Source organism: Hylobates moloch, unplaced genomic scaffold (assembly GCF_009828535.3).
Source record: "Hylobates moloch isolate HMO894 unplaced genomic scaffold, HMol_V3 SCAFFOLD_11, whole genome shotgun sequence".
Lineage (NCBI taxonomy): Eukaryota > Metazoa > Chordata > Mammalia > Primates > Hylobatidae > Hylobates > Hylobates moloch.
In genome coordinates this window covers 74,185,394-74,213,202 of record NW_026652286.1, presented here as the reverse complement: position 1 = coordinate 74,213,202, position 27,809 = coordinate 74,185,394, and the positions used below count along the sequence as shown (strand labels likewise).

The following is a 27,809-nucleotide window of genomic DNA, read 5'->3' as shown; positions in this document are numbered from 1 at the left end:
CTCCAGTGTTAGGAGTGTGCTTTATAAAATAGTACACAGCCTTGCAGCTATACAATATTTTTTGAAGTTGTAGTCTTGTTAATTCATTTAACATTTATGTATACAGTGAATAGTATTTCTCACCAGAAACATGACCGGATCAGATATACTTTAAAAATACATTTTCTATTGTCCAGGAACTAAGACCATGTAATTTTTTTTTTTTTTTTTTTTTGAGACAGAGTCTCCTTCTGTCACCCAGGCTCGAGTGCACTGGCGCAATCTCGGCTCACTGCAAGCTCCGCCTCCCGGGTTGATGCGATTCTCCTGCCTCAGCCTCCAGAGTGGCTGGGATTACAGGCACCCGCCACCGTGCCCAGCTAATTTTTTGTGTATTTTTAGTAGAGACAGTGTTTCACTATGTTGGCCAGACTGGTCTCACACTCCTGACCTCGTGATCTGCCCGCCTCAGCCTCCCAAAGTGCTGGGATTACAGGTGTGAGCCACTGTGCCCGGCCAAGACTATTTAATTAAATCATCTTCTAATGTTCAGAAAATTCTGGAAAGGATTTATATACACAAATAAAGAGACAGTTTAGGAATAACACATCTGGAAAGATTCACTCAGAAAACAACTATACTTATTGATCTTGACTTTAAAAGAAGGAAGAGAAACTAAACTATGCCAAAATTTATTTTTTTAAGTTCAAAGCACATATCTTATATAAAAGTTTCTGAGGTCAGAAAATGTGCCATATTTAACTTAATGTTCAGCATGTAATACCATTTCGCATGGATATTAGCACTGAGAGTTTCTGCAAGAATAACAGTGGTCTTCTCTCTACTGGAGGAAACAGTTCCATTAATTAGAGGGGTCTGCATTATGCCTATGAGTGGTCATTGTTAAAAAGAGAGGGACAAAGAGAGACAAAGAGATTCATATTTACACCCTTTCATTAATGTACATATATGCAACTCTTCAGGTGCCAGAAATTGCATGAGGGACTGGAAACAAGACACATCTCTTGCCCTGTTGGAATCTGTTCTACTGTGTAATTAAAATGTACTATGATAAACACTCTGCAATGAGGGCCATGACTACAAAGTACTGTGGATCCCAAAGAAAAGGAGCTGCCCTGCCCATCCTATGGAATCAGGGAAGGTTTTCCTGATGTGTTCTCTTAGTTCCGGCTGGCGATGCCCCCTTTAGGCCACCACTGTGGCTTGTAGCCATAGTCTCTTGCCTGGTCATCCTGCTTCCTGACCCTGATCCTCTCAACTTCAAATATGATTTAGAAGTTTTCAGTGTCTCCACATTATGCTCAGGATAAAGTACAAACATTGCATCATAACTCAAAAGTTTCTTCATGACCGGCTGCCCTTTCCCTCCATCTTAATCTCTAGCTACCCTGTTGTACTCGACTGTCAAAATGTATCAAAATACTTTGAGTTCCAAAAACGTGTTATGTTCTCTCTTAACTTCTGCCTTTTGTTCATGCACTCCCAAGTTCTAGAATAGTCTCTTTCCTCTTACTGAATGTTTACCTGGCTAATTCATACTCATCCTGTAGGTCTCAGTTTGTATCTGTTCATCCAAGCCAGAACTATGAGTGTTGTCCTAGTCTCTTCCCTTTACCTCCTCCTTTCCATTCAATTCATCACCATGTCCTGAAAATTCTAAGACTAAGCATCTTTGCTGTCAGTTACTTTTAAATTTTCCCCTACTTATTAAAATAAAACCGCACAGTTGGTATTCATGTTCCTCTTTTACAGGTGGTGAAACTGAAGCTAAGAGATACTAAGTTAGTCACTCAAGATCACACTCTTAAGAATTCATAAGCTAGGATTCGAGCCAAAGTCCATTTGACTCCAAAGCCAAAATGCTCTACCACCTTGCCTTTCCATTGCGAGAGATATGCTAATGACCACTGCATGCTTGTTCCAGAACAATAGTACTTTGATACTTTTCATTTTGTTTAATTGTTTCTTCCATGGTTATGAAAAAGTCAGTGGCTAATGTAACTGGCACCAGACTTTAAACATATTCATCTCTTCAACAATTCCTTTAAGATTTCTACTTAACACAAAGGCTATTTCAAGTGAGGCAATGAGACTTGATTGATTGTTGCTAATGTATTTCTAAGGCACAGAAATGGAGAAATAGTTGGAAAGTGAATTGAAGCAGCATTTCATTTTATATCAAGGAAAAATGTATTATTTAAAAAGTATTGCAGGCACACTGTAGGAAATTCATAAAATAATGACACAAAACAAGTGAAAGATAAAATCACCTGTACTTATTCCTTCCATGGATAACACTACATCAGATTTTGCTGTCTACCTTTCTTAAATGAAGTCTATGTATCACATTGTATACACGTATACACACATATCACACCACCTACTACCTACTACTCACTGTTTTGATAAATGGGGAATATTGACATAGAAAAAACAAAGTGCTGAAATCAAAGCTCTTGCAGCATGGTAGAATTATATTTAATGGTAAAATTACATTTGTGATTTAAATACATTTAAATTTAAGGGATAAAAATGGCCTTGGCTGGGCATGGTGGCTCATGCCTGTAATCCCAGCACTTTGGGAGGCCAAGATGGGTGGATCACGAGGTCAGGAGATCGAGACCATCCTGGCTAACATGGTGAAACCTGGTCTCTATTAAAAATACAAAAAAATTAGCTGGGCGTGGTGGCAGGCACCTGTAGTCCCAGCTACTCGGGAGGCTGAGGCAGGAGAATGGCGTGAACCTGGGAGGTGGAGCGTGCAGTGAGCCGAGATCATGCCACTGCACTCCAGCTGGGGTGACAGAGTGAGACACTGTCTAAAAAAATAATAATAATAATAAAATGACCTGATTGAGGCTGAAGCCCCTGCCTCTCCATTTGTTGGTAAATTCACTTAAGGGACCTTGATCAACCTATAATCCCAAATTTGAAAATGAAAGGCTGTTGTGAATACAAAAAGTAAAATGAATGAGAGGCTACTTTTACATTGGAGGAATGTGGACTAAACAATGGGATGTAGGCAGCTGAGTATGTATGGGTAATCTTGTGTTGATTTTGACAAAGACAATGGCTATTCCTCTCAGAGGAATGCCTCCTAAATTAACAGCCATTATAATTTGAAAACCACAGAAGAATCAGGGTGAGAGGAATAACAGGGAACAATATATTTTACTAAAATGTAGTCAGGGAAAAGAGCAGAAAATTTCACATCAATCACCATCTCCATTCTGAATCATTTTATGCAATAATAGAAAAATCTTAAAACAAACTTGTTTCCTACTTGTATGTACATGCCTTAAATGATCACTGTAAGTGTAGCAAAGTGTTTGAGTAGAGATTTGATATATTTTATCTCAAATGTAGAACCACTGAAATGGTTTAGTCTTTTTCAATTTTCTCTATTCAATTTCAGCTAACAATAAGTATCTGTGAAATGAACTCCTGTCTAAACTAAGACAAAATGTGGAATTCTTGCTTTTTTACTCTCCAGTGAAGTTTGAAATTGGTTTCTTCAAAGATTTAGTCTACAAAGTTTAGTGTACTCTATATTTTATTTCTGCTATTATTGATTTAAAATGTTTTATAAGAAAGATAAGAGAAAATTACAGATAGTTGAAGACAATGGCAACTGTTCAGTTCTATTTTCTCATAATATCTTAGAAATTATATAGACTAAGAAAGGAGAAATAAAACTTCACAGGTGTCATGTCCATGGTATAACTTGAAGACAGAGAATCACCAATTTCAAAATAACTCTGACCAGTAAAAGAAAAACCTCTGCTAAATCCTGATGCAGCTCTCTCATCCTCCTGCTCCTTGCTTTCACTCTGACCTGTTTTGGGACAAGTAAAGACAGCTAGTGAACAGCCACAGGTTGATCTAAAACCACTGCCAGAAAGACTCAGTTGACCTTAAATCTGAAGAATACTAAAAAAAGTGCCTTGGTAGATCAGAGCATGAAGAGTAAGGGTTCTTTGTTTTGATGATGCCCAATTTGCCAAATTTTTAAATTCATAGGATCATACTTTTGGTGTCATATCTAAAAATCTTTTGCCCATTCAAGCTGTCAAATGAGTAGGCATAAATTAGTCCGCAATATACTATAATCCTTCTGACATCTCTAGACTCTGTAATGATATCATCTCTCTCATTCTTGGTATTGGTTATTTGTGTTTTCTATCATTTTTGTTTCTACTTAGTCTGATAGAGCTTTATAAATTTTATGGATTTTCTAAAATAATTCTATTATAATGCTGGCACAGAAGCTATGCCTAACATTTCCTTGCAGACATAGATACATAGGTTATTTCTATGCATGCTTTCATGCATTCAATGGATATGTGCTGAGAACCTACCAGGTGCAGGCCCTGTTTTATGCACTGGGAATATTTTGGGGGAAAATAAATGCTTTCAGAGAACCTACATTCTTATGAAAGAGACAAACAATAAACAAGATAAATAAGTAAAATGTACAGATGTTGGTGATAAGATGAAAAAAGTAAAGAAGGGAATGTAGACCTGGAATGTTAGAGGTTGAGATTTTACTTTTAAATAATAACCAGGGAAGGCCTTAGTGAGAAGGTGACTGTATTAGTCTGTTCTCACATTGCTATAAAGAACTACCTAAGACTGGGTAATTTATAAAGAAAAGAGGTTTAATTGACTCACAGTTCTGCAGGCTGTACAGCAGGCATGGCTGGGGAGGCCTCAGGAAACTTACAATCCTGGTGGAAGGCAAGGCGAAGCAGGCACATCTTACATGCCCAGAGAAGGAGGAAGAGAGTGAAGGGGGAGGTAATATACATTTTTAAACAACAGATCTTGTGAGAACTCACTATCATGAGAATAGTAAGGGAAATATCCATCCCCATGATTTGATCACCTCCTACCAGGCCCTTTCTTCAACCCTGGGCATTATAATTCAACATGAGATTTGAGTGAAGACACAAATCCAAACCATATTATTCTGCCCCTAGCCCCTCCCAAATCTTGTGTCCTTCTCACATTGCAAAATACAGTCATCCCTTCTTAACAGTCCCCCAAGTCTTAACTAATTTCAGCATTAACTTAAAAGTCCACAGTTGAACGTCTCATCTGAGATAAGGCAAGTCCCTTCAGCCTATGAGCCTGTAAAGTAAACAACAAGTTACTTACTTCCAAGATGCGACAGGGGTACAGGCATTGGGTAAATACGTCTGTTCCAAAGGGGAGAAGTCAGCCAAAGGGAGGAGCTATAGGCCCTGTACAAGTCTGAAACCCAGCGGGGCAGTTATTAAATCTTAAAGCTCCAAAATAATCTCATTTAACTCCATGTCTCACATCAAGGCCATACTGATGCATGGGGTGAGCTCCCAAGGCCTTGGGCAGCTTTTGCCTCTGTGGCTCAGCAAAGTTCAGTTCCCATGGCTGCTCTCAAGGGCTGGTGTTGAGTGCCTGTGGCTTTTCCAGGTGCACAGTGCAAACTGTCGATGGATCTACCATTCTGGGGTCTGGAGGACAGTGGCTATCTTCGCACAGCTCCACTAGGCAGCGCTGCAGTGGGGACTTAGTGTGGGGGCTCCAATCTCACATTTCCCCTTAGCACTGTCCTACTAGAGGTTCCTCATGAGGGCTCAGCCCCTGCAGTAGATTTCTGCCTGGACATTGAATAGTTGCCATACATCCTCTGAAATCTAGACAAAGGCTTCCAAGCCTCAACTCTTGCCTCTGTGCACCTGCAGGCTTACCATGACATGGAAGCCACCAAGGCTTATGGCTTGCACTCTCTGGAGCAGCATCCTAAGGCGTATCTGGGACCCTTTCAGCCACAGCTGGAGCTGGAGTGGCTGGGAAACAGGGATCAGTATCCTGAGGTTGCACAAGGAAGCTGGGCCCTGGGCCTGACCTACAAAACCATTCTTCCCTCCTAGTCCTCCAGGCCTGCGATAGGAGGGGCTGTCACAAAGGTCTCTGAAATGCCTTTGAAGCATTTTCCCCATTGTCTTGGCTATTAACATTTGGCTCCTCTTTACTTATGCAAATTTATGCAGCCAGCTTTAATTCCTCTCCTGAAAAATGGGTTTTTCTTTTCTATACAGGGTCAGGCTGCAAATTTTCCAAACTTTTATGCTCTGCCTCCCTTTTAAATATAAGTTCCAGTTTCAGATCATTCCTTTGCTCATGCATATGAGCTAATGCTGTTAGAAGCCGTCAGGCTACATCTTGAATGCTTTGCTGCTTAGAAATTTCTTCCTTTAGATACCCTAAATCCATCACTCTGAAGGTCAAAGTTCCACAGTCCCCTAAGGCAGGGGCACAGTGACTCCAACCTCTTTGCAAAAGCATAGCAAAAGTGACCTTTACTCCAGTTCTCAATAAGTTCCTTATCTCCATCTGAGACCACCTTAGCCTGGACTTCATTGTCCATATCGCTATCAGCATTTGGTCACAACAATTTAACAAGTCTCTAGGAGGTTCCAAATCCTTCCTCGTCTTCCTATCTTCTGAGCCCTCCAAAACAATTTAACAAGTCTCTAGGAAGCTCTAAACCTTTCCTTATCTTCCTGTCTTCTTCTGAGCCCTCCAAACTGAGCCCTCCAAACTGTTCCAACCTCTGTCCGTTACCTGGTTCCAAAGTTGCTTTTACATTTTTAGGTATCTTTATAACTTCTCTGGTACCAATTTTCTATAGTAGTTTGTTCTCACATTGCTCTAAAGAACTACCTGAAACTCAGTAATTTATAAAGAAAAGAGGTTCTGCAGGCTGTACAGGGAACATGGCTGAGGAGGCCTCAGGAAACTTAACAATCATCGTGGAAGGTGAAGGGGAAGCAGGCACTTCTTACATAGCCAGAGACGGAGGAAGAGGGTGAAGCGGGAGGTGAGACACACTTATGAACAACCAGATCTCATGAGAACTCACTCACTATCACGAGAATGGAAAGGGAAAAATCCACCCCCATGATCTAATCACCTCCCACCAGGCCCCTTCTTCAACACTGGGGATTACAATTCAACGTAAGATTTGGGCAGGGACACAAATCCAAACCATATCAGTGACTTCTAAGTAAAGAAATACCTGAATGAATTGAGAGTGTGTGCTCAGGTATCAGGATAAGAGCTTCCAGGGAGACGGTAGAGAAAAGTGCAAAGGCGCAAGCAAGCTTGGTATGTAGAGGAAGAGCAAACAGATCAGCGTGGCTGGAGCAGAGAGACTGAGTGAGGGGGTCAGAGAGTTAAGAGAATTAGTACGGGTGAGATTGTACTGATTCTCTTAACTCTCTGACCCCCTCACTCAGTAAAGATCAGATTGTGCCAGGCCTTTCAGGTCATCGAATCTAGATCTAGTATCTAGATGCCTGGACTGGGGTGGTAGCAAGAGGTGTTCAGATTCTGGATACATTTTGAGATACAGCTCAGAATTTTGAAAAATAAGCAGGATTTCCTGATTAAATGGTTTTGGAGTATGAAAGAAAGAAGCCCAGGACACCACCATGATTTTTTTTTTCTGAGTAACTAGAAAATTGGACTGCCACTAGCTGACATAAGGAACAAGATGGGTGAAGCAGATATTGGAGAGAACATCATTTTGTAGCATGTTTTCACCAAGTTCTCATGTGACTAGGTTATTTAGCTTAGTCTGTGTCCTCAAAGCTGTTGAAAATGAAGGTAAATATTCCACTTAGTTAAAACAGAGAAATAGAATTAAATGTTGTATTAACTGGAAGGGTCCTTACAGGTTCCTTTATTTATCTTATCTTTTAAAATTATTTAAAAAAATTTTTGTGGGTACATAGTAGGTGTATATATTTATGGGATCCAGGAGATGTTTTGATACAGACATGCAGTGTGAAATAAGCACATCATGGAAAATGGGGTATCCATCCCCTCAAGCATTTATCCTTTGAGTTACAAACAATCCAATTACATTCTTCACATTATTTTTAAATACACAATTAAGTCATTATTGTGCTATCAAATAGTAGGTCTTATTCTTTCTTCTTTTTTGTACCCTTAACCATCCCCAACTCCTCCCAAACCTTCACTACCCTTCCCAGCCTCTGGTAACCATTCTTCTACTCTCTGTGTCCATGAATTCAATTGTTTTAATTTGTAGCTCCCACAGATGAGTGAGAACATGCAAAGCTTGTCTTTCCATGCCTGGCTTATTTCACTTAACATAATGATCTCCATTTCCATCCATGTTGTTGTAAATGACTGGATCTCATTCTTTTTTATGGCTAACTAGTCCTCCATTGTGTATAAGTACCACATTTTCTTCATCCATTCATTTGTTGATGGACACTTAGGTTGCTTCCAAATCTTAGCTATTGTAAGCAGTGCTGCAACAAACATGCGAGTGCAGATATCTCTTTGATATACTGATTTCCTTTCTTTTGTGTATATACCCAGCAGTGAGATTGCTGGATCATATGGCAGCTCAATTTTTAGTTTTTTGAGGAACCTCCAAACAATTCTTCATAGTACCAATTTACATTCCCACCAACACTGTACAAGGGTTTCCTTTTATTCACATCCTCACCAGCATTTGTTACTGCCTGTCCTTTGGATATAATTCATTTTAACTTGGGTGAGATGACATCTCATTGTAGTACTGATTGGCATTTCTCTGATGATCAATGATGTTAAGCATCTTTTCATATTCCTATTTGCAATTTGTATGTCTTCTTTTGAGAAATGTCTATTCAAATATTATGCCTATTTTTTGATTAGATTATTAATTTTTTTCCCATATGGTTGTTTGAGCACTTTATATATTCTGGTTATTAATCCCTTGTCAGAGGTGCAGTTTGCAAATATTTTCTTCAGTTCTGTGGGTTGTCTCTTTACTTTATTGATTGTACCCTTTGCTTTGCAGAAGAGAGATTACTTTAAAAGCAAGGAAACAGAAGACCAAAGAGGGCAAATGATGCTTTTCTTTCAACTGAAATGGTGGCAAAAATCTGGCTGATTCTACTGATTAAGTTCCACAATAACATCTCATGAGCTGATATACCAGTATATCACAACTCTGGGCTCCAGCTAAGATCTGAGGATCACTGACTCAAACAACTTTTTAATTTAGGCCAATTCTTCTGCTTTCATTGGCCACAGTATAAATGGGAACAAATTTAACACCAGCTATGGGAATATCTAGAGAACAATACGTTGTTTATTGAATTGGATCTTCATCATAACAAAATTCTCCTTAACAGGACCAGAAACTAATTTCCTTTCAATAACATTTGTTTTTAGGTAATAGCATTTTGGAATAAAAATGATTTAACAGCTCAGGGTTCTAAGCAGCTGTTTAACATTGGGCAAGTTAGTTTGTATCTTGGTTTCTTCAGGTAGAAATTAACTATATAATTAATAATTTTTATATATTCCTTCCTCTAGAAAAACTTAAAGCAGGTACTTGAAAAGTGACAAGGTTGAAACAGACAATTTTAAGTACCCTTCTGGTACTTACAATTTGTGGTTCTATCATTATTACTTTGGTGGGTAAAGTGGAAGTAATGCAGAAATGTATTCCATGCCATGCAAACACTCAAATAACTAGCATTCAGTGAGTGACTAATGGCAGTAATAAAGAATCACCGGGTAGGATGCATAGAGGAAACATGAGCCTTCAGCAGGGTTCTCAAATTTAAATTTACTAGCATAGGAATAAAAATACAATTAGTAAAAATGGTTTGAGTTATATCTGTAAAGACTGAAAACGAGCATTCTTACCACAAGAGAAAAAGGGTAAGATAAGAATAACTTGTCCCTGGAAAATAGAACTTTTCTTTCATGTTATAGCAAAACACCAAGGCTTTAGTCAACTAGATTTGCTTTATGGTGTACCAAAGCAATGGCTTCACTAGTTTCACTGAATTTGTTTTCCTTTTCACCTTCCTTTAGGGAAGTCATATAACTTTTATAGCTTGAACATACTATTCTAAGTAGAGGCACATTGATTACATCCCTGAAAGCTGAATACAGCTGCAAATGGATATAGACAAATTCCATTCTGGTTCAATAGGTAGCTTTCCAGCTACTGGCTGCTCATATTATGTAGCTTTCAGCGTAGTTCAGTGTTTTGCTTTTGTAAAATTGGTTTTAAAAAAATGTGGGCAAAAGGGGAAACATGGCAAAAAACCTTGATTGACAGCCTTACTCCTAAAGGCAATGTGGAAGACTGCAATGAGGGTGAGCCCTCTCTTGCCTCTGAGGTAATGTGTTCTGACCTGCTCTTTTATAGCAGAGTAGAGAGTAGAGAGCAGCAGATGCATGGCCAGATGCCCTGCTGGCTACCCGGCCAGCTGCTGCAGCTCTGAGGAGCCCTGTGTTCCCAGGATGAAATTCATGTTCACCCTCTGACCAACCTACAGGGGCTCTTGCAAACTCTTAGGGAAACTGGAGCCAGATAAGGAACCACAGGCTCTGCTCTGCTTATCTTATGTTAGGAGCCTTCCTCTAAGAGTGTAGCAGTGGCAGTATTTCCCTTCCTTATTCTACCAAGTTTGTGCTAAGTACTTACTTTTTTTGAGCTAATTTGTATTGTTTAGGGCATGCAAAGATGGAAAGCTATAAAAAGTAAGAGAATGCTTAACATAAAAACCAGATAATGGTTGGTGGATGGGGTTCAGGGGAAGATAGTAATTTAAATAGGCACATAGAGGTCTTCAAAGTGATCAGCGATCACGTTCTTAAGTGGGGATGGGTAGGAAGATGGTGTTAATTTTGTTATTAATCTTAAAATTGTAGTCCTTTTCAGCATGTGTGCTTCACAATAATAAAAAATAAGATTTAAAAAATGAAATAGGACATCTGCAAACCTCGGTTTACAGTCTTGCGTTACCACTCATTGCTAGCATGAACTTAAGAGGGAAGTTTCTATATATCAGTCAGTTCATAACTAATCCTAGGTATTGTTGAAATCCACAAATGTTCACAGTTTTTGGGGAGGGGATATTGAAACTCTGCTTTTTTTTTTTTTCCCAGCTGCATTTTAAAAGAAATTCAGAAAACAAAAGCCCCCAAATGTTTTTCCTTATATATGTCATGCCTGTTCAGGAGTGATCTCCAAACATTTCTTCATGTAGCGAAATAACAAAGCCAACCTCACCAAATGCCATGAAAATTAAATAAAATAACACCTATAAAGTTATTTGGTCATAGTAAAAACTTTTAATAAATATCAATTTCTATCCTCCTAGCCTTAGTCAAATTAATTTAATATATGTGTACCTATAAGTTTATATAATATTTTTATTAATAAAGCTAGAAAAATGGGTAAGTATATAGTAAACTTATAATTTACTTGACATAAGTAGTATGCTCAAAATAAAACTCCATCAAATTGCTATATTTCATCTTTACTTAGGGTGGATAAGTACATTTCACTTTATGACAAGTAAAAATTAGTTTAAAATACTGTGAAAAAATACAATTATGACTACTGAGAACTTACTTGGTAAATACAGGATATACTTCCTTGCAAAATTTAACGCTGACAGTAGAGGTAGTTTGTGTAGTATGTTGTTATGCATTTGATTATTGATCAATAAGTGAAATTCTATCTAATTTTTAAAAAGGTTCTTGATATGGTGTAAAATAGTTTGAGAAACTCCTAAAACTGTGACAAACTAGGGTGCTCTCCATTCATTTTTCTTTTCGTATTCTTCTTTCTATTGCTTTTTTGTTCATTTGTAGATGCATAAAACATTTTGTGCCTGGCTCTGTGTTTGGCACTGGAATTCAAAGATAAGTTCAGGTTTAAAGAATACAGGTAAGAAGGGAAAGGGAAATATATAGTCAGAGATGAAAGTATAAGAATTGAACACACATTAAGAACAGTGGTAGCAAAACAAAGCACAGAGTATTCTGAAGATTAAAAATATAATGCTCTTTTGGCCATGTTGACATCACAGCAAGGGAAAAAAAAAAAAAACAAAAAACGAGGTCAAACTGTGTTCTTTGGACACATGATGCAGATTTAACAGCTGGCATTAAAGGAAGAGGAGCCCTTGAATGATTTCTTAGTTTCTATCTCCTTTATTAAGCAGAACATCTTCAAACTAGAAAGTCTTGAATAATTATGATTAAGAAGGATTTGAAGTCCATGACAGATGAGGCATTGAATTACCTTAAGCAGAATTCCACAAATCACCAATTTCATAGTAACCCTAACAGGTAACTGCTATCCTTGATGCTATTCCCTTTCCATTTTTACAGTTAAGGAATCCGAGGCTCAGAGGGATGACACAGGTGGTAACTGACAGAGTAAGGATTCCCAACTTAGCCTATCTTTCTTTAAAGCTTTGTTCTTCCAAATATTTTGCAAAGTTCCCCAAAGTTTTCTCACGTTTAGGTCCCTAAGGACTCAGTTCTCAGTTTCCCTCAATTTGTCCACAATTATTCTCAACTTGAGATCTTGAATTATATAAGCTCCAAACCCCTCAAAACAAAACCTTTTGGGGCGGCAATCCAGTCTCTGAGTTTTGAAGCTTGAATCTCCTAAATTGGAATCCTGAGCTGTTAAGGAATTACCTCAATGTTTACCTTTCCGCCCTACTGTGGAAGTGCTAAGTGCTAAACTGTGAATATCAATGGATGTTTAGCTTCTAAACCTGAGTGCTAGACCTTTAGTTAAACTGAGCCAGGAACCAGAAATCGTGTTGGGGATGGGAACTCTTATGTGTTCCAGCCCTAATAAACATTTTTCAGGGTTTTTTCTGGGCTGCTGACTTATACAACTGTGATTTTCCCTGCCTGCGGGCTGAGTCTTCTCTTCCCTCCTCTCAGCTAACTCTCCTTCATTCTTAGGCTAAGTGACATGTCCTTAGAAGGCTTTCCCTGACCTTCAGATTGGGTTGAAAACTGCTTGCTAGTCATTTAAATGCCACACTACTTCCTTTTTGGTAACATTCATCACCCTGTAATCTTTTGCTTATTCTCTTTTTTTCTGCCATATCCAATTTTTTTCTGGCTGTACCCCCATGTCCCTAGCACAGTGCCTAGCACATGTTGAAGCTGAGGTTCAGTAAATATTTGAATTGAATGAATGAATGAATGAACTGTTACAATCCCAGTGGTGGTGGTGGGTGTGAGGGTTGATAATGATGTCTGAAATCATATCACGTCAACAAAGAAAAGCATTTCACAATTTTGGTTTCAATAAATGAAAGCTATGTGCTGCATGGTCCTGCCAATTTCTCTATCCATGTACTCTATTACACATAGCAGTCTCATATAGACTGAAACCTGTACTGTGAGCATTTGGAGCTATCCCCCATTGCGGAGAGTTAGAACATGTTCCAGACCTATTATCAAAGTCTTTCTTCAGCACCATTATCTCTGGGAATGAGCAGCTTCAGCTTGTGCTCCTCACATTTTGAATGTTTCTATGACATCAGATTATCCTTCTTCTCACCCTCCACATCAGAGTTGTTCATCCTAAGCCTCATATGAACATCAACTTAGAATTTCTATGGATGAATCTTAGTTACAAGTTCATTTTTTAAGATAATAGACTGCATGAACTTGAATGTGGGTGTCTTTCTTGACAGCTTAAAGAAGGGAAAAATAAGCTCAGAAAGGCGTGAACTGATGATGCCGTAGTTACTCATCATCAAAAATACACTTACCATTTTTTTGGTGCATATGTTTTCACCAGTAATTTCTTTTCCTCTCTCTCTATAGTAGTTTAAAATCTTTTAAGAAATTATTTCAATAGGTTTTTTTGGGGAACAGGTTGTGTTTTACATGGATAAGTTCTTTAGTGATGATTTCTGAGATTTTAGTACACCCATCACCCAAGCAAGGAGTTAATTATGGCAAAGTCAAATTATTGTATCTAGAGCATATGCTGGGTGTTGTTGGCTTGGTCCTCCTGGCCTACTCTTCGTGTTTTGTATACTGTTCTCTGACTGTGGCAATAGCACCAATGCAGACCTGTGTGGACTGCATCAATGGGCTTCTTTGTCCCCCAGCACTGGTCTGAGTTCAGCCCATCAGAGGCACTTGTGGGATATCAGAGGGCATGAGAGTGAGGTCAGAGTATCAGTTCCCTTGGCCCTCTCCTTGATGATGGGCTGTCACCCTTCATAAAAGGTCAGGGCCACTGTCAAGTGTCCCTTGTCTTATAGTTATCCTGTTCTGGTAACTTCCCTCCTTATGCCCCTCAGACTTAAGCCTACGCTGTCCTAGATGTGGGCACTGCATGGTGACATGTTGGATTTCCCTAACTTCTGCACACATACTCCTAGAGTTCGTTCATTAAATTTTTTAGATTGTCTTATAATTGAAGTGTGTTTTTTCCTCCCCAGAATCTATCTTATGCAGAGGATATTTGTGGAATTGGAAAACGTGCTTGTGTAATACACATGATTATGGCAGTCATTGATCATAGAAGCAAAGAGTTTAAACCTCTTCTTTGATGAGATAATTTGGATATAGTTTGCTGGTATTATAAAGAAACTTTTTAATATTCCCAAGAGTACTCTATTTTGTTCTTAAAGCTTTGTTCTTCCAAATATTTTGCAAGGTTCCCCAAAGTTTTCTCAAGTTCAGATCTCCAAGGACTCAGTTCTCAGTTTCTCTCAACTTGTCCTTAATTATTCTCACCATAAATGTCTGGCCCCAGAACTCTTCCAAAGAGCATTTCAAAGTAGGAAGACATGACACATGAAATAAATTAAACCACCAAGGAGAAACTAAAAGGGAACAATGAATTAAACCACCAAGGAGAAACTAAAAAGGAACAATGACATTTCAGATGTTGTTTTATAAAAAGGCAAATTTCTATAACTTCTGTTATTTACTCACAATTTCATTCTCTCACACAGTTTGAGTTTTAATTTACACACACAAGATGTCAATTGATGATACAAACCAAAAATTTGTTACATGCACCTGACATTTTTCAGTCACACTTTTGCTGGCTCCCTACTGAAAGTGACAAGCAGCGCAGGCTCTTATCATTTCATTCATAGAATACTAAGACAGGGTGTGATGTAGTGGGACTGATCAAACAGAAAGTTAGTATTTGAAGAAATGAGAAGAGTTCATGGGGAGAACTGAAACTAATTGAATCAAAATGAAGAATTGCTATCTGGAAGACTATCTGGAAGTTCAAGGGATTTGGTAGTGCATTGTGAAGATGGGTGCTCACACTCTATGTACGACGTAAACAAGAGGGAGAGAGAACAGGGTGAGAAAATATTAGTTCTGACTTTATTTTTATTTTTATTTTTGTTTCGTTTTTTGAGACTGAGTCTTGCTCTGTCGCCCAGGCTGGAGTGCAGTGGCGTGATCTCGGCTCACTGCAACCTCTGCCTCCTGGATTCAAGCTATTCTCTCACTTCAGCCTCCCAAGTAGCTGGGATTACAGGCCCCCCACCACCATGCCTGGCTAATTTTTGTATTTTTTAGTAGAGACAGGGTTTTACCATGTTGGCCAGGCAGATCTCAAACTCCTGACCTCAGGTGATCCACCCACCTAGGCCTCCCAGAGTGTTGGGATTACAGGCGTGAGCCATTGCGCCCGGCCCTAGTTCTGCCTTTAAAGTCAAGAAAATCTCTGCTTCTGGATCATGAACAAGTCACAAGGATGCCATTAAAAACATGGCTTTCAACTTCCTTTGTCCCATGTTGAGCTCACTACTTATTTGAAGTGAATATAAAATATTATATATACACTAGAACACACTGTGGCTCAACCTTTATATTTTGTTCCTTTTTTCTGTGTAGGGGTGTAGGTCGTAGTCATTTGCAGTCAGGTTAATAGGGAACAAACAGACTTTAAACTTTGTTCCTTTGACAGGAGGGATTAATGTATTCCGCAGTTATGTACTGAGAGTTTACAACGTGTCCCTCTGCAAAGAGGGGTGAACTCAGTGTGAATAAGGCAAAATCATCATTGCTCTCATAGGACTAAGGAAAACCACTTTAATTGTTTATTGCTTCCTCAACCCCAGAGGAAGGGCATAGGGTATGTGCCCAGAGATTAAGTAGTCAGGGCAAAAACAGTGTCAGTGTTGTAAAATGAGAACAAATGACTTCTTTCATTCATCTCCCTAAAGTGGTTTGCAAACTTGCTAGTTGTGTATAATGTTAATCTCTAAATATCTGAGTCTAATTATTCCCATTGATAATTGGGCATGTAATAAAATGCAAATTCTGGAATTTCTTCTATTTCTACTTTCTTAGGATGAATCTACATTACTCTTGTGGCTGACCACACTGCCTGGAATAGTTACATTTCATTTACAATTTTAAAACTTCAGCTGTAATAGAATTGTGCTACAAAATATTTGTAAGGATTTTTAAAGCACAAAGTCAAAGTTAAGCTAAGTACTTAATATGGAGCTTAGTTTGTATAAAAGCAGTTCCATGTGATAAAAGTGTATCATAGTTGAACAGGAAGTAGAGAAAATTACTACACATGCTCTGGACTCAAGCATGCAATCCAGTCTACTCAGAAGCTAATCTGCATTGCTGGCATTTTCAATAGAGATGGATTATTCCATCTCTCACTATCTGGGGCAACAAGCACTAAAAGGATCAGGAGAATGAGGTGTGTAAAAACACGCTTTTCATGACCTAATCTACATTTGAGTGCCATAGGGGTGGTGGCTAATTACTCTTTCTTAGAACCAGTATTTATATGTTGTGGATAAACACCTCGTAAAAATACAGACATGAAAATGTAGGTTACTAAGCTTTTAACCATGCTAAATGTGGCTAAATGGGTGATGAAAATTTCTTAATATTTTCATAAATAGAAGAGCCGAATTTAAAAAGTGTGCCCTTTAGCTGAAATGAAAATGTCTTTTGTTGAAGTAGTGCTATGGAGCTATGGGCTGAGTTGTTCCTTTTTTTAATAGATGATTTTGCTAGGTTTCATTTTCTATTAATGTAAAATTCTACAACATAGTTTTATAAAAACCATCTGCAGAGAGGTTTGTAATATAATCTGGTAACATCTAGTATCTTTCCTGAATTGCTTTCAAATACCTGTTACTTAAAAAGTTGTTTTACACATTTTGCTTTTGCATAGGAGAGGCAGGGATTAAGCAACACCACTTGTGACATAAAAATACAAGTAGAATATTTTATTGCTTCTCCAGGCTGCAGTTAAGAAAGATAAGGAGAGCAGCAGGCATGCGTTTTGTTCTGTCAACAACATACGAGAGCAGCTTTTACTGTGTCTCACTACTCATGCAAGGGTTGCTGAATCCATTGTGCCTGCATTTGTAATATGCCTAAAACAATAAAAATTCATTGTGCCTGCAGTTGTAATATTTCTAAAATAATCAAAAACAAACAAAAATATATCAGATACATTCTGACTTTTCAGATACAGAATGACCGGGTTATAATTCTGTCAGACTCATATATAGTTGACGGAGTGCTAAAGAGATTATGATAATCTAGGCCTTTTTATAAAAATGTATCTGAAAATTATATCATTGCATATGATTAATATGTGTGGTCACAACAACTAAGATAGAAGATGCTTTAAAACTGAAAAAAAAAAAAAATTCTACGGAAATATCTTTGCTGTTCCTTCAAGAAGTTATAGGTACAAAAGCCGTCGTAATTTAGAAGGAAATAAGACACATCATTAGGATTAGTGGCTTGCCAAGATGGAACTTGGGCAGGAAAATCATAGATTGTTATTTTTAAATTTTAGAATAAAAGATGTCACAACTCAGACATTCTATTTAGCTCAGTGTAAATTTAGTATTGGATGAAAAAATAAAATTTTGCAAACCAGATTAAAAATTGAGATATAAGTAAAGTTGCTTATTATTATTTTTCTTTCTTTAAAAAGACAAAGGGCAGGTGTGGTGGCTCACTGTAATCCCAGTACGTTGGGAGGCTGAGGTGGGAGGATCACTTGAGCCCACAAGTTTGAGACCAGCCTGGGCAATATGGCGAGACCCCATCTCTAAAAAAAATACAAAAATTAATGGGTTGAGGTAGCATGTGTCTTTAGTCCCAGCTACACAGGAGGCTGAGGAAAGAGGATTGATCGAGCCTGGGAGGTTGCGGCTATAGTAAGGCAACAGAACGAAATCCTGTCTCCAAAAAAAAAAAAAAAAAAGACAAAACAACTTATATCAATTACCATCTCAGTCCTTGTCTTTTTCTTGGGTCTTCTTATTGAATAACAGCTGAAAAATGATAAAGTAGAAGTGTCCTTATTTTTTTAAGTGCTATATATGTGCTTATGGATGTGGCTGTAAAAAAATTTAAATCCAAACTAAAATGCTTTCCACGTTCATAATTTCAATTACCTCTGAAAATAGTCCTTTGAGATAGGTCAGAATAATTATTTCTCCCATTTTAATGGATGAAAAAAATGGAGGCTTGTTTTTGATATTTTGGTATGTTACTATTTTGTGTCAGTTTTGTGTCATTTTTTAGTTACATGAGAACTTATCTTGCAAGTTCTCACTCCCAGTACTTTCGTCTTACTTTTATAGATCCCTGATCCTATTTTGTTTCTCCCTTTATTTTACAGTTTTTCTTTTTCAAAGCATTCTCCATGTTTGGAAGATACTGTCTCTCCCCCTAATCTTTGAACTTCCTCTTGTCTACAATAGAAACTATGCAAAGCAATAAATACAGAAGATAAGAGAGAGGAAGTGAAAGCCTAAAGAGGTTAGTAGAAGCCAGAAAAAGTGACAGAGAGAAGGAAGAGGGTTAAGAATTTCAGCAGGAAGATGATGGATGGTTCCTTATGTAACAAACCTTGATGATCTCCTGTCTCTTCTACCTCATCCATCTTATTAACTCAGAAATAATGTGATTCTTCTAGAAACTCACCCAACTCAGACATCACCTTTTGCCAAAACCAACATTAGGCTCACTCTAGTTTTTATACGGGGAAATTATACTCTCTTAGAAAAGACATTATAAGGAATATTTCTTTAAAAAGAAGCAAAGAATATCTACTAAGAATCACTAGCTATATGAGGAAAAATTCTACTATGAAATACAGAGACCAAAGCAAACAACACAAAAAAGCAACTTAGGAGTAAGTTCTCTAAATTGTGATCTGTGCAATCTTTAACATCTCCAGAGAGAGAAGAGAAAATTTTTGTGCTTTTAAAAGCAGAAAATTCTTATAAAAAGTAACATTTGAAAATAAAGGGCGTTTTTGAAAACTAAAAATATAATAACAATTTTCATAGATATAAAGTTGAAGAAATTTCCCATAATATAATAAATAATATTGAACATAAATAATTGGAAATAGAAAAGATAAGAAAATTAAAGGACAATTACAGGATGTCCAACATCAAAAAGAAGAAGTTCCAGAAATGGTACATTGAAAGCAGGAAACAAAATGATCAGATAAATAGGGCAAGAATATTTCTTAGAAAAGGACACTTTTTATTCCAGATTAAATGGGCAGCACTGTGGAGAAGAAGAGACTCCCTTCAATAAACAACCATGCAATTTTAGGACACCAGAGACAAAGACAATATCCAGAATCAAAATTGCATCATGCTTCTCAATAGTAGCCACAAAACTATAAGTTATTAGAGCAACGCCTCCAAAATTATCCTCAACCTTGAATTCTCTACCCAGCCAAACTATCAGTTAAGTTTAGAGGTAGGACAAAGTCAGTTTTAGATGTACACCTTCTTTAAAAATTCACCTATGCATGCTTTATTAGACAGCTGTCAGAAGATGTGCTGTACTAGAACAAAGAAGTCAACTCAGATAAAAGAAGATTTGGGATACAGAAAACAAGGACCCCAATACAAAAGCAAAGTAAAGAGAATCCTTGGAATGATACCAAAGGAAGATTCAAAGATAACATACATGCATCAAGTCTAGACAGCAGCTGGTCCAGATTTTCCAAAATTGAAAAAAAAACCTCACATAATATGTAGAATGTATTAAAATAAGACTTACATTGATGGAGAAGAGAGTTTGATTGAATTATTCATATGTATATAGAGCACTGAGAAAATGAAGAGAATTTTTATCCATTAGGTTTGAGGTTATAGGGAAGCTGTGCCTGAAAAGACACTATAGTATACCACTTAGCTATGATTAGCACTTGCATTGTCATGTTTTAAACAGTAAATAGTTATTTAAAAAGAATTCATGATATAACAATTCTGGAAGGATAAGGGACCATGAAGGGTGTGTGTGTGTGTGTCTGTGTGTGTGTGTGAGAGAGAGAGATACGTGAAGGTATGGTGTAATGGGAAGTCCATAGGTAATGCCAAACCTGAAAAATCAAGAAGTAATGATATAACCAAAGTTATGTGGTTATAACATTTAAAATTATAAAATAACCAGCTAAAATAGTTAAATTGAAATGTATTACCTCTGGAGATCAAGACATGGAGCGAATAAATTAAAATATGCACATGTATAACTTTACTAAAATTAAAAATGGAATTAGAAATAAAGTAATAGCTATGGGACAAAATAGTTACAGATGCTATTCTCTTATAATAAAAGTTGCATATATATTATCTAATGACCCATTTTAGAAATTATTGGTTGTATAACTTGATATTGGCCCTTCATGTCATTTTTGAAACTTACAAAGTTGTCTCTTTAAAAACAACATCAGTTTGGTTGATTTTAAATAGGCCTTGGATAGTTAAAGGAATCACTGCTGAATGAAAATCTATGAAAAATATTTGTGAATATGGCGGCATACTCTTCAAGCTCCCGCAAGAAGCAAAATCTGTTTGTGAGTTGCTGAAACTTTACTATCTTCCTTTCTATTCCTTTCTATCACACTGCCACAGACAGCACTGTCTGGAGACGTGGAATCAAGATTGATAAAGGCCAGTAGGGAAAGCAAGTAAGATTCTCCAGACCTGAACATACTGGAGGGAAAGATAGCTTATGAGGCCCTTGGATCTTTTTATTTTCCTCTTTATACTGGGAAGTTTGTGACCATTTTTAAAGAGGGACGAATCTTGGAACATTCATAAAGAGAAGAAACAATACTCATTTATCACACCTTTTCTTTCTCTTTAGCCTCCCCTATAAGTTGGCCCTGTTCCAGTTCTGCAAAAACATGCCTTCTTTGGGTTCAGTTAGTGATACTGGTAAGAGCTGAACCTCTAATTGTAATGACATGCCTTCAAGCTCAAAAGACCTTAAGACACGAAGTTATGAATTAATAATGAAAAAATCTTCATTATAGCATTTTGATCAGAGGAAGAATCACATCCCCCTTCCCTTTTTTTTTTTTTTTTTTTTTATACGGGATCTTATTCTATCACCCAGGCTGGAGTGCAGAGGCATAATCATGGCTCTCTGCAGCCTGGACCTCCTGGATTCAGTTGATACTCTGCCTCAGCCTCCTGAGTAGCTGGGACTACAGGCATGTGCCACCATGTACCACTAATTTTTCTATTATTTGCAGAGATGGGGTTTTGCCATGTTGTCCAAGCTGGTCTTGACCTCCTGGGCTCAAGTGATTTGCCCACCTTGGCCCTGCAAAGTCCTGGGATTATAGGCGTGAGCCATAGCACCCAGCTCACCTTCCCTTCTTATCACAGATTGAAGGACTACATTGAAGGCTGGCCACTGCTCTGACCACTGCCTGCACCACAAAAGTGTTTTTTCCTACCTGACAACTTGATCACAATTTTCTCCAGTTTGCAGTGATTTTTAGGACAACAGAGTTCGAGCATTTATTGCCCATATTAATGAAACCTGTACTCTAACATCTAGCTGATACCTCTGCTAGAGATAACTTTCTACCTATACCCAATCCCTGTCTCACCCTCCTGAAGCACACTCTCACCCGACTTCTACTCATCCTTCCATTTTCAGCTTGTTATTTTCTCTCAGAATCTGGGATAGATGCCCCACTATAGACTTATCATTATAATTAAGCAGCTGATAACAAAGCAATATGCTGATTGCTCATCTCTCCCTTTAGTCTGTAAGACTTGTAGAGGCAGGAAAAAGCATCTATTTTTTTTTCACTATTGGCCTTCTTGGACCTAATACAGTTCCTGGACCTGGCATCAGAGGGACTCAATAAATATTTGTTAACTTGAATGGATTTGCTATTGTCTCTACTTCTTAAAATGTAGTCTTATATTCTCTATCATATTGTGACTGATTATGGATAAGAGGGTCCATCTTTCCTAAGTCTATACCATCTATAGTACATTAGTTTCTATTCGAATGGCACAGAGTAATTATGGCAATTGCTAGTCTCCACCCCAAATTGGAATGTTAAAATCTGCAAAGTGCTTGGCTTTCTTAGATGTGAAGTTCTTGGAATCCATTAACAAATAAATGCATCTTCATTTTATAATATAGTAGGTCTAGAGATGATGAGACAACATCTAATATACTTGAGGATTGTATTAGATGAATAGCAAGTCATTTGGCACACTAAAATGCTCTTAATGTGATTTGTTTACAATCTTTCTGTTTTATTGCAGCCGGGGATCTGACAACAGACTGGCTCACCGGAGGCAGACAGTTCTCCGTGAGAAGGGGAGAAGGTTAGCTAATCGAGGACCAGCATACATGTTTAGTGATCGCTCAACAAGCCTATCTATAGAGGAGGAACGCTTTTTAGATGCAGCTGAATATGGTAACATCCCAGTGGTGCGGAAGATGTTAGAAGAATGCCACTCACTCAACGTTAACTGTGTGGATTACATGGGCCAGAATGCCCTACAGTTGGCAGTGGCCAATGAGCATCTGGAAATTACAGAACTTCTTCTCAAGAAAGAAAACCTCTCTCGAGTTGGGGATGCTTTGCTTCTAGCTATCAGTAAAGGTTATGTTCGGATTGTGGAAGCAATTCTCAGTCATCCAGCTTTTGCTGAAGGCAAGAGGTTAGCAACCAGCCCTAGCCAGTCTGAACTCCAGCAGGATGATTTTTATGCCTATGATGAAGATGGGACACGGTTCTCCCATGATGTGACTCCAATCATTCTGGCTGCCCACTGCCAGGAATATGAAATTGTGCATACCCTCCTGCGGAAGGGTGCTAGGATTGAACGGCCTCATGATTATTTCTGCAAGTGCAACGACTGCAACCAGAAACAGAAGCATGACTCGTTTAGCCACTCCAGATCTAGGATTAATGCCTATAAAGGCCTGGCAAGTCCGGCTTACCTGTCATTGTCCAGTGAAGATCCAGTCATGACGGCTTTAGAACTTAGCAATGAACTGGCAGTTCTGGCCAATATTGAGAAAGAGTTCAAGGTAGGTCACTAACAATAGAGACTTCACCCTCCACAAGCCAGAGTCAAGGTGTATTTACCAGCTTCCACCATGTGCTCAGCACTGTCCTAGTTACTGTGGACACTAGGTAATTTTATAAGATTATTCAACAAGCTCTTTATTATAATCATTGTAGCAAAAGTTGTGATTGCTACCATTTAGTGATGCTCTACTGTCTGCCAGACATTTTGCATTTATTATGTCTAATCTTTATCTGTCTCCCTTGAGAAGATATTATTAGTTCCTGTCTAGATGGGTAAATGAAGGCATAGAAAGTTTCGCTAATACCCAAGATCAACAAATGGAAAATGACACAGCTGGGTTCAGAATCCAGGTATACCGCACTCTGAAAAGCCCAGGCTTTTTCCTCCCATAAAACACTATTTCTATGTTCAGAGCACAGTGATAGATGCTGTTGAGGTCAGAAAGAAGAATAAGCTTAAGGAAGTCACAGTTGACTTGAGAGACAAATGCACACATGAATAAAAAATAAACAGATCTACCAGGTAGAGGTAAAAGCAACATACTGTAGAAGTTCAGAGAAAACAATATTTAATTCCTATTAGGCTGCAGGGAAGCTATGTGTAAGATGGCATTTCATCTGTATATGGTGGAACAAGTAGGATTTTGGAAGGCAGAGAATGAGGGAAAAGATATTTTAGGCCAAGGTGTACCAGCAAAAGCAAAAGATGATAGATATGAAATAGTAGGAAATTAGAACTTTGACCAGTCAATCTCTTAATAAGAGATATCTGGAGAGAGAAATGGTGTCAGATGCTGCCGTTGTCCATAAGGGCTGTGCTCCACGTGGAGAGGATGAAAGCTTGCATCCCTAGCTAAGAACTTCCCCACAGGTATCTCTAAACTCCCTCTACCTGTTTGAGGTAGTTCTGATCTTCTAGTGCCCATCACATTTACCATGGATTATTGTTATTTATGATGCACTTATCTCCTTTACTAAGGAATGCAGGTTGGAAACAGGTTTGATTTCTCAAGTACGATTTTTAAAAAAGTGAATATTGGTTTCATTTTTTTTCTATTCTATATGCTGAGAGAAGGCTTGTTTCTGTAGTCTTTTCTTGAGGAATTACAGCCCAGTCTTTCCTGGGCAGCTTCTTGGTGCCACTGTCACTGATGTTTCACCCCAGTATCAGATATCATGTGTCCATCTATCCTCAGGTCCAGTCTATCCAGAAAGGCTAGAAGGAGGAAAATGGCTACTGAAACGCTCAGTATGTGCTTGGCTCCCAAGGTAGAGGAAGGTGCTTTTCCTCCAGCTACCTGGCAGCTAACAGGGCAAGATAAGTAAATGGTCCTTCCAACCCTGTCTCAGATTCTTATCTACTTTTCACTTGACTCCTAGGACACAGAGACGTTCACCTGACTCAAATTAAAGCATTTTGAACTCTGATTAATATTAATTATTTTCAAAATCTGTATTACTAATTTTGCCTAATTTCAACATTTCTGTTTCCTTTACTGTATCCTTGTTTACATGCTTTCTCTAAACCACTGAAGACTATTATATTCTTTATTTGATCATTAATTCACTGGCCTACATCTTTTGAGTCCCTGCTCTTTTATTTTGGGGATAGTTGAGGATGAGGATGGCGAGGTAGTACAAAATACAAAGACAATTCAGTCAGCAATCCTGTCCTCAATTAGTTTATAATCCAATGTGATAGAAAAGATCTGTGTGTAATAACTATCATATTAGGCATGACCTTATGAAGTGAGGAGGGGGCTAGTGGCTCAAAGTTGGGAAGAATCACATTTAACAAGGATGTAAACTCTGCATGGTCCCTAAATGCATTGCAAAATGTTAAAGCCTCCACACGATGATGAAGACGTAAACATCTGGACATTCTTCTATTTGTTCATCACATCCTTCTTTCTGTTCTCATCAGTGTGAAGTGTATGGATTAGCCACTTTCCTCCCATTTATGCTTCTCTATTTGCTCCCCTGTCTTGAGCAGTTACCTAGAGCTTCTGGACATGCATACCTTTTTGCTAATGCCCTGCCTCTATGAAGGTTTCAAGGCAAAGAAAAAGATAAATCTAACTGAAAACATAAATGTATTTAGGAGTATGTTATTAATGTCTTTTAAAAATCACTTTCAAAAATTAGATTACTGTTAAACAAGAGTAGCAGTTTAAAAAATGCTTTTATAGAGTATATCCTAGAACTCGACAATTTTTATAATTAGAAACCTGACTCAAAATTACTGTACAAGGAGAAAGGGCAGTTATTGGCTTGATTTTTAAGGCCTTTTTACAAAAACAAACAAAAGATTTCTTCCTTGCCAGGTATCAAGCATTAAGACAAATATTCTTTTTCTCTGAGATTAGTTTGGACAGCAGATGAAAGAACTGCTGCATACAAGGGTGAGCCTCCCTTGCCTTTGTGTGTAAACTCACAGGGAAATAACATTCCCCCACCACCCACGGCTACTGGGACACTAACTCTTGTCCCAGCATCAGTCTCAGTTTACAGCAGGGTGGGACCTTACAGGAATAGAGAAGTTGGTGTCTCTGAGGTGACATTTGCTGCTGAGTTTGCTGCTTCTACCCTTAAAAATAACTTCTTTTTTCTTACGTTAAAGTAATATATAGCCATGTTAGAAAATAATAATATAAAAATGAAGGAAGTTTTAAAAATCATTCCTAATTTTGGCCATAAGAAACAAACAGTGATACACTAAAAACATGCCAGCACATATCCTTTCAGTTGTTTTTTTTTTTTTTAATCTTTTTAAATAGTCAACTCCCTTAGAGTCTCAGGAAATAAAAGTCACTGAGGGCTGGATAGCTTAGACCTGGTCAGCCTCACAAGGACCTGAGAGATTGTATTGACCACAGGAGGTCCTCCCTGTTCATGGTATGTATGTCTGTATGTATGTATGTATATATGTATGTATGTATGTATATATGTATGTATGTATGTATTTTGCTCCCTTTCCATCTGAAAGACATTTGAAAAACTCTGTGTTCATTCGCACAGTTTAAAATTGATATCTATTTTTTGTCTTCTGTAAGTATAAATATTTTTAAGGGATATGATTTCTGCATGGTGTACATATTGCCATTTAAGAATAGAACTCTTCAATTCTCCTTCAGATATATGCAAAGGACTCTAAATCCTGTAATGATTTCATGCCCACCATCAACTAAGCGAACAACATCTTCTTTAATATTCAGGATAGCTGCATCTTTCCTTTTACTCCTTGAGGTTATATTTTCAGTCCAATTTCCTTCACAAATGTGATTCCTCATATTATAGCTTTTTATTATTGTAAAGTCTCTTAAAATCCCTTTATATAGATATCAACATGTATATCATATATAAATAAAATACATATAACACACACACATATATGAAATTTTAGAATTTGTTTCATTTCCTCTTGCTAAAAGGCTCTGGATATTGAAAATACTCTGGAAAGAGTTGTCATTATATCTATTATTAGTATATTAGATCAAAAACTACAAAAATAAACCCAGCTGTTAAAAATAATTAATATGGGCCGAGCACGGTGGCTCACACCTGTAATCCCTGCACTTTGGGAGGCCGAGGCGGGTGGATTATGAGTCAGGAGTTTGAGACAAGTCTGACCAACATGGTGAAACCCGTCTCTACTAAAAATACAAAAAAATTAGCTGGGCATGATGGTGCACACCTGTAATCCCAGCTATGCAGGAGGCTGAGGCAGGATAATCACTTCAACCTGGGAGGCGGAGGTTGCAGTGAACTGAGATTGTGCCACTGCACTCCAGTCTGGGCAACAGAACAAGACTCCGTCTCAAAAAGAAAGAAAAAAAATATACATTTTGAAAAATAAATTTTAACTATGTGACACAATGCTTATTGGATGTATTTTTTAGTGGTATTCATCATGTTCACACTTTGGCTATATATTTAAGGAAAGAAAAATGTGTGTGTGTATATATATATATACCACATTTTATATTGTGTATATATATATATATATATATGCCATTTATATATATACACATATATATATATGTAGCTAAAAATTAGCTGGTATGGCAGCCAGTATGTTATTTTAGTCTTTGTTGATAGGATATATAAATTATTAAAGGTTTTATGGAATAAAATTAAAAGAGGATAAATAGTAGGAGTAAATATTTCTAGATATGATTTGATAACTATCTTACTGGATTAAAATTCTAAATCAGAAAGAAATCACATAAAAGTTTCATCCATGGGTTTTGACCATCTTCCTGTAAAAATTTTGGGTTCTGTAAACCAAGTCACATTTAAAAGAATCACTCTCACTGAGCTTTTCTGCCTTGCCTGTTTGAGATACTTTTCTTTTCTAGTGAATGATACATCTGAAAGATATTAAGAATAATACAAGGAATCATTTACATTTCAATACATGACAAAACATTGTTTGGTATTCAGTATTCCCCATTGATGCTGTCTTTGCTTAACTCTTTCTGGAATCTCACTCAAGAAGCATTCATTCTTTGACAATTGTTGGCAAATGAAGAGGCAAAGTCATTAAAAATGGCGGTTGTTTCTGTCTCCACCCTGCACTCTCCATCTGAAATCAGAACATCCCAACATGAGCCAA

The 27,809-nt window shown here is 37.7% G+C and overlaps 1 protein-coding gene across 1 annotated transcript in view; it reads left to right on the top strand.

The window, feature by feature from the left end:
• The window catches only part of TRPC6 (transient receptor potential cation channel subfamily C member 6), a 129,007-nt gene that overhangs the window by 54,160 nt on the left and 47,038 nt on the right, over window positions 1-27,809 (top strand). The window contains exon 2 of the mRNA XM_032167224.2: window positions 22,419-23,193. Within this exon, the coding sequence (XP_032023115.1) occupies window positions 22,419-23,193 (775 nt within the window). The remainder of the gene's footprint in view (window positions 1-22,418; window positions 23,194-27,809) is intronic.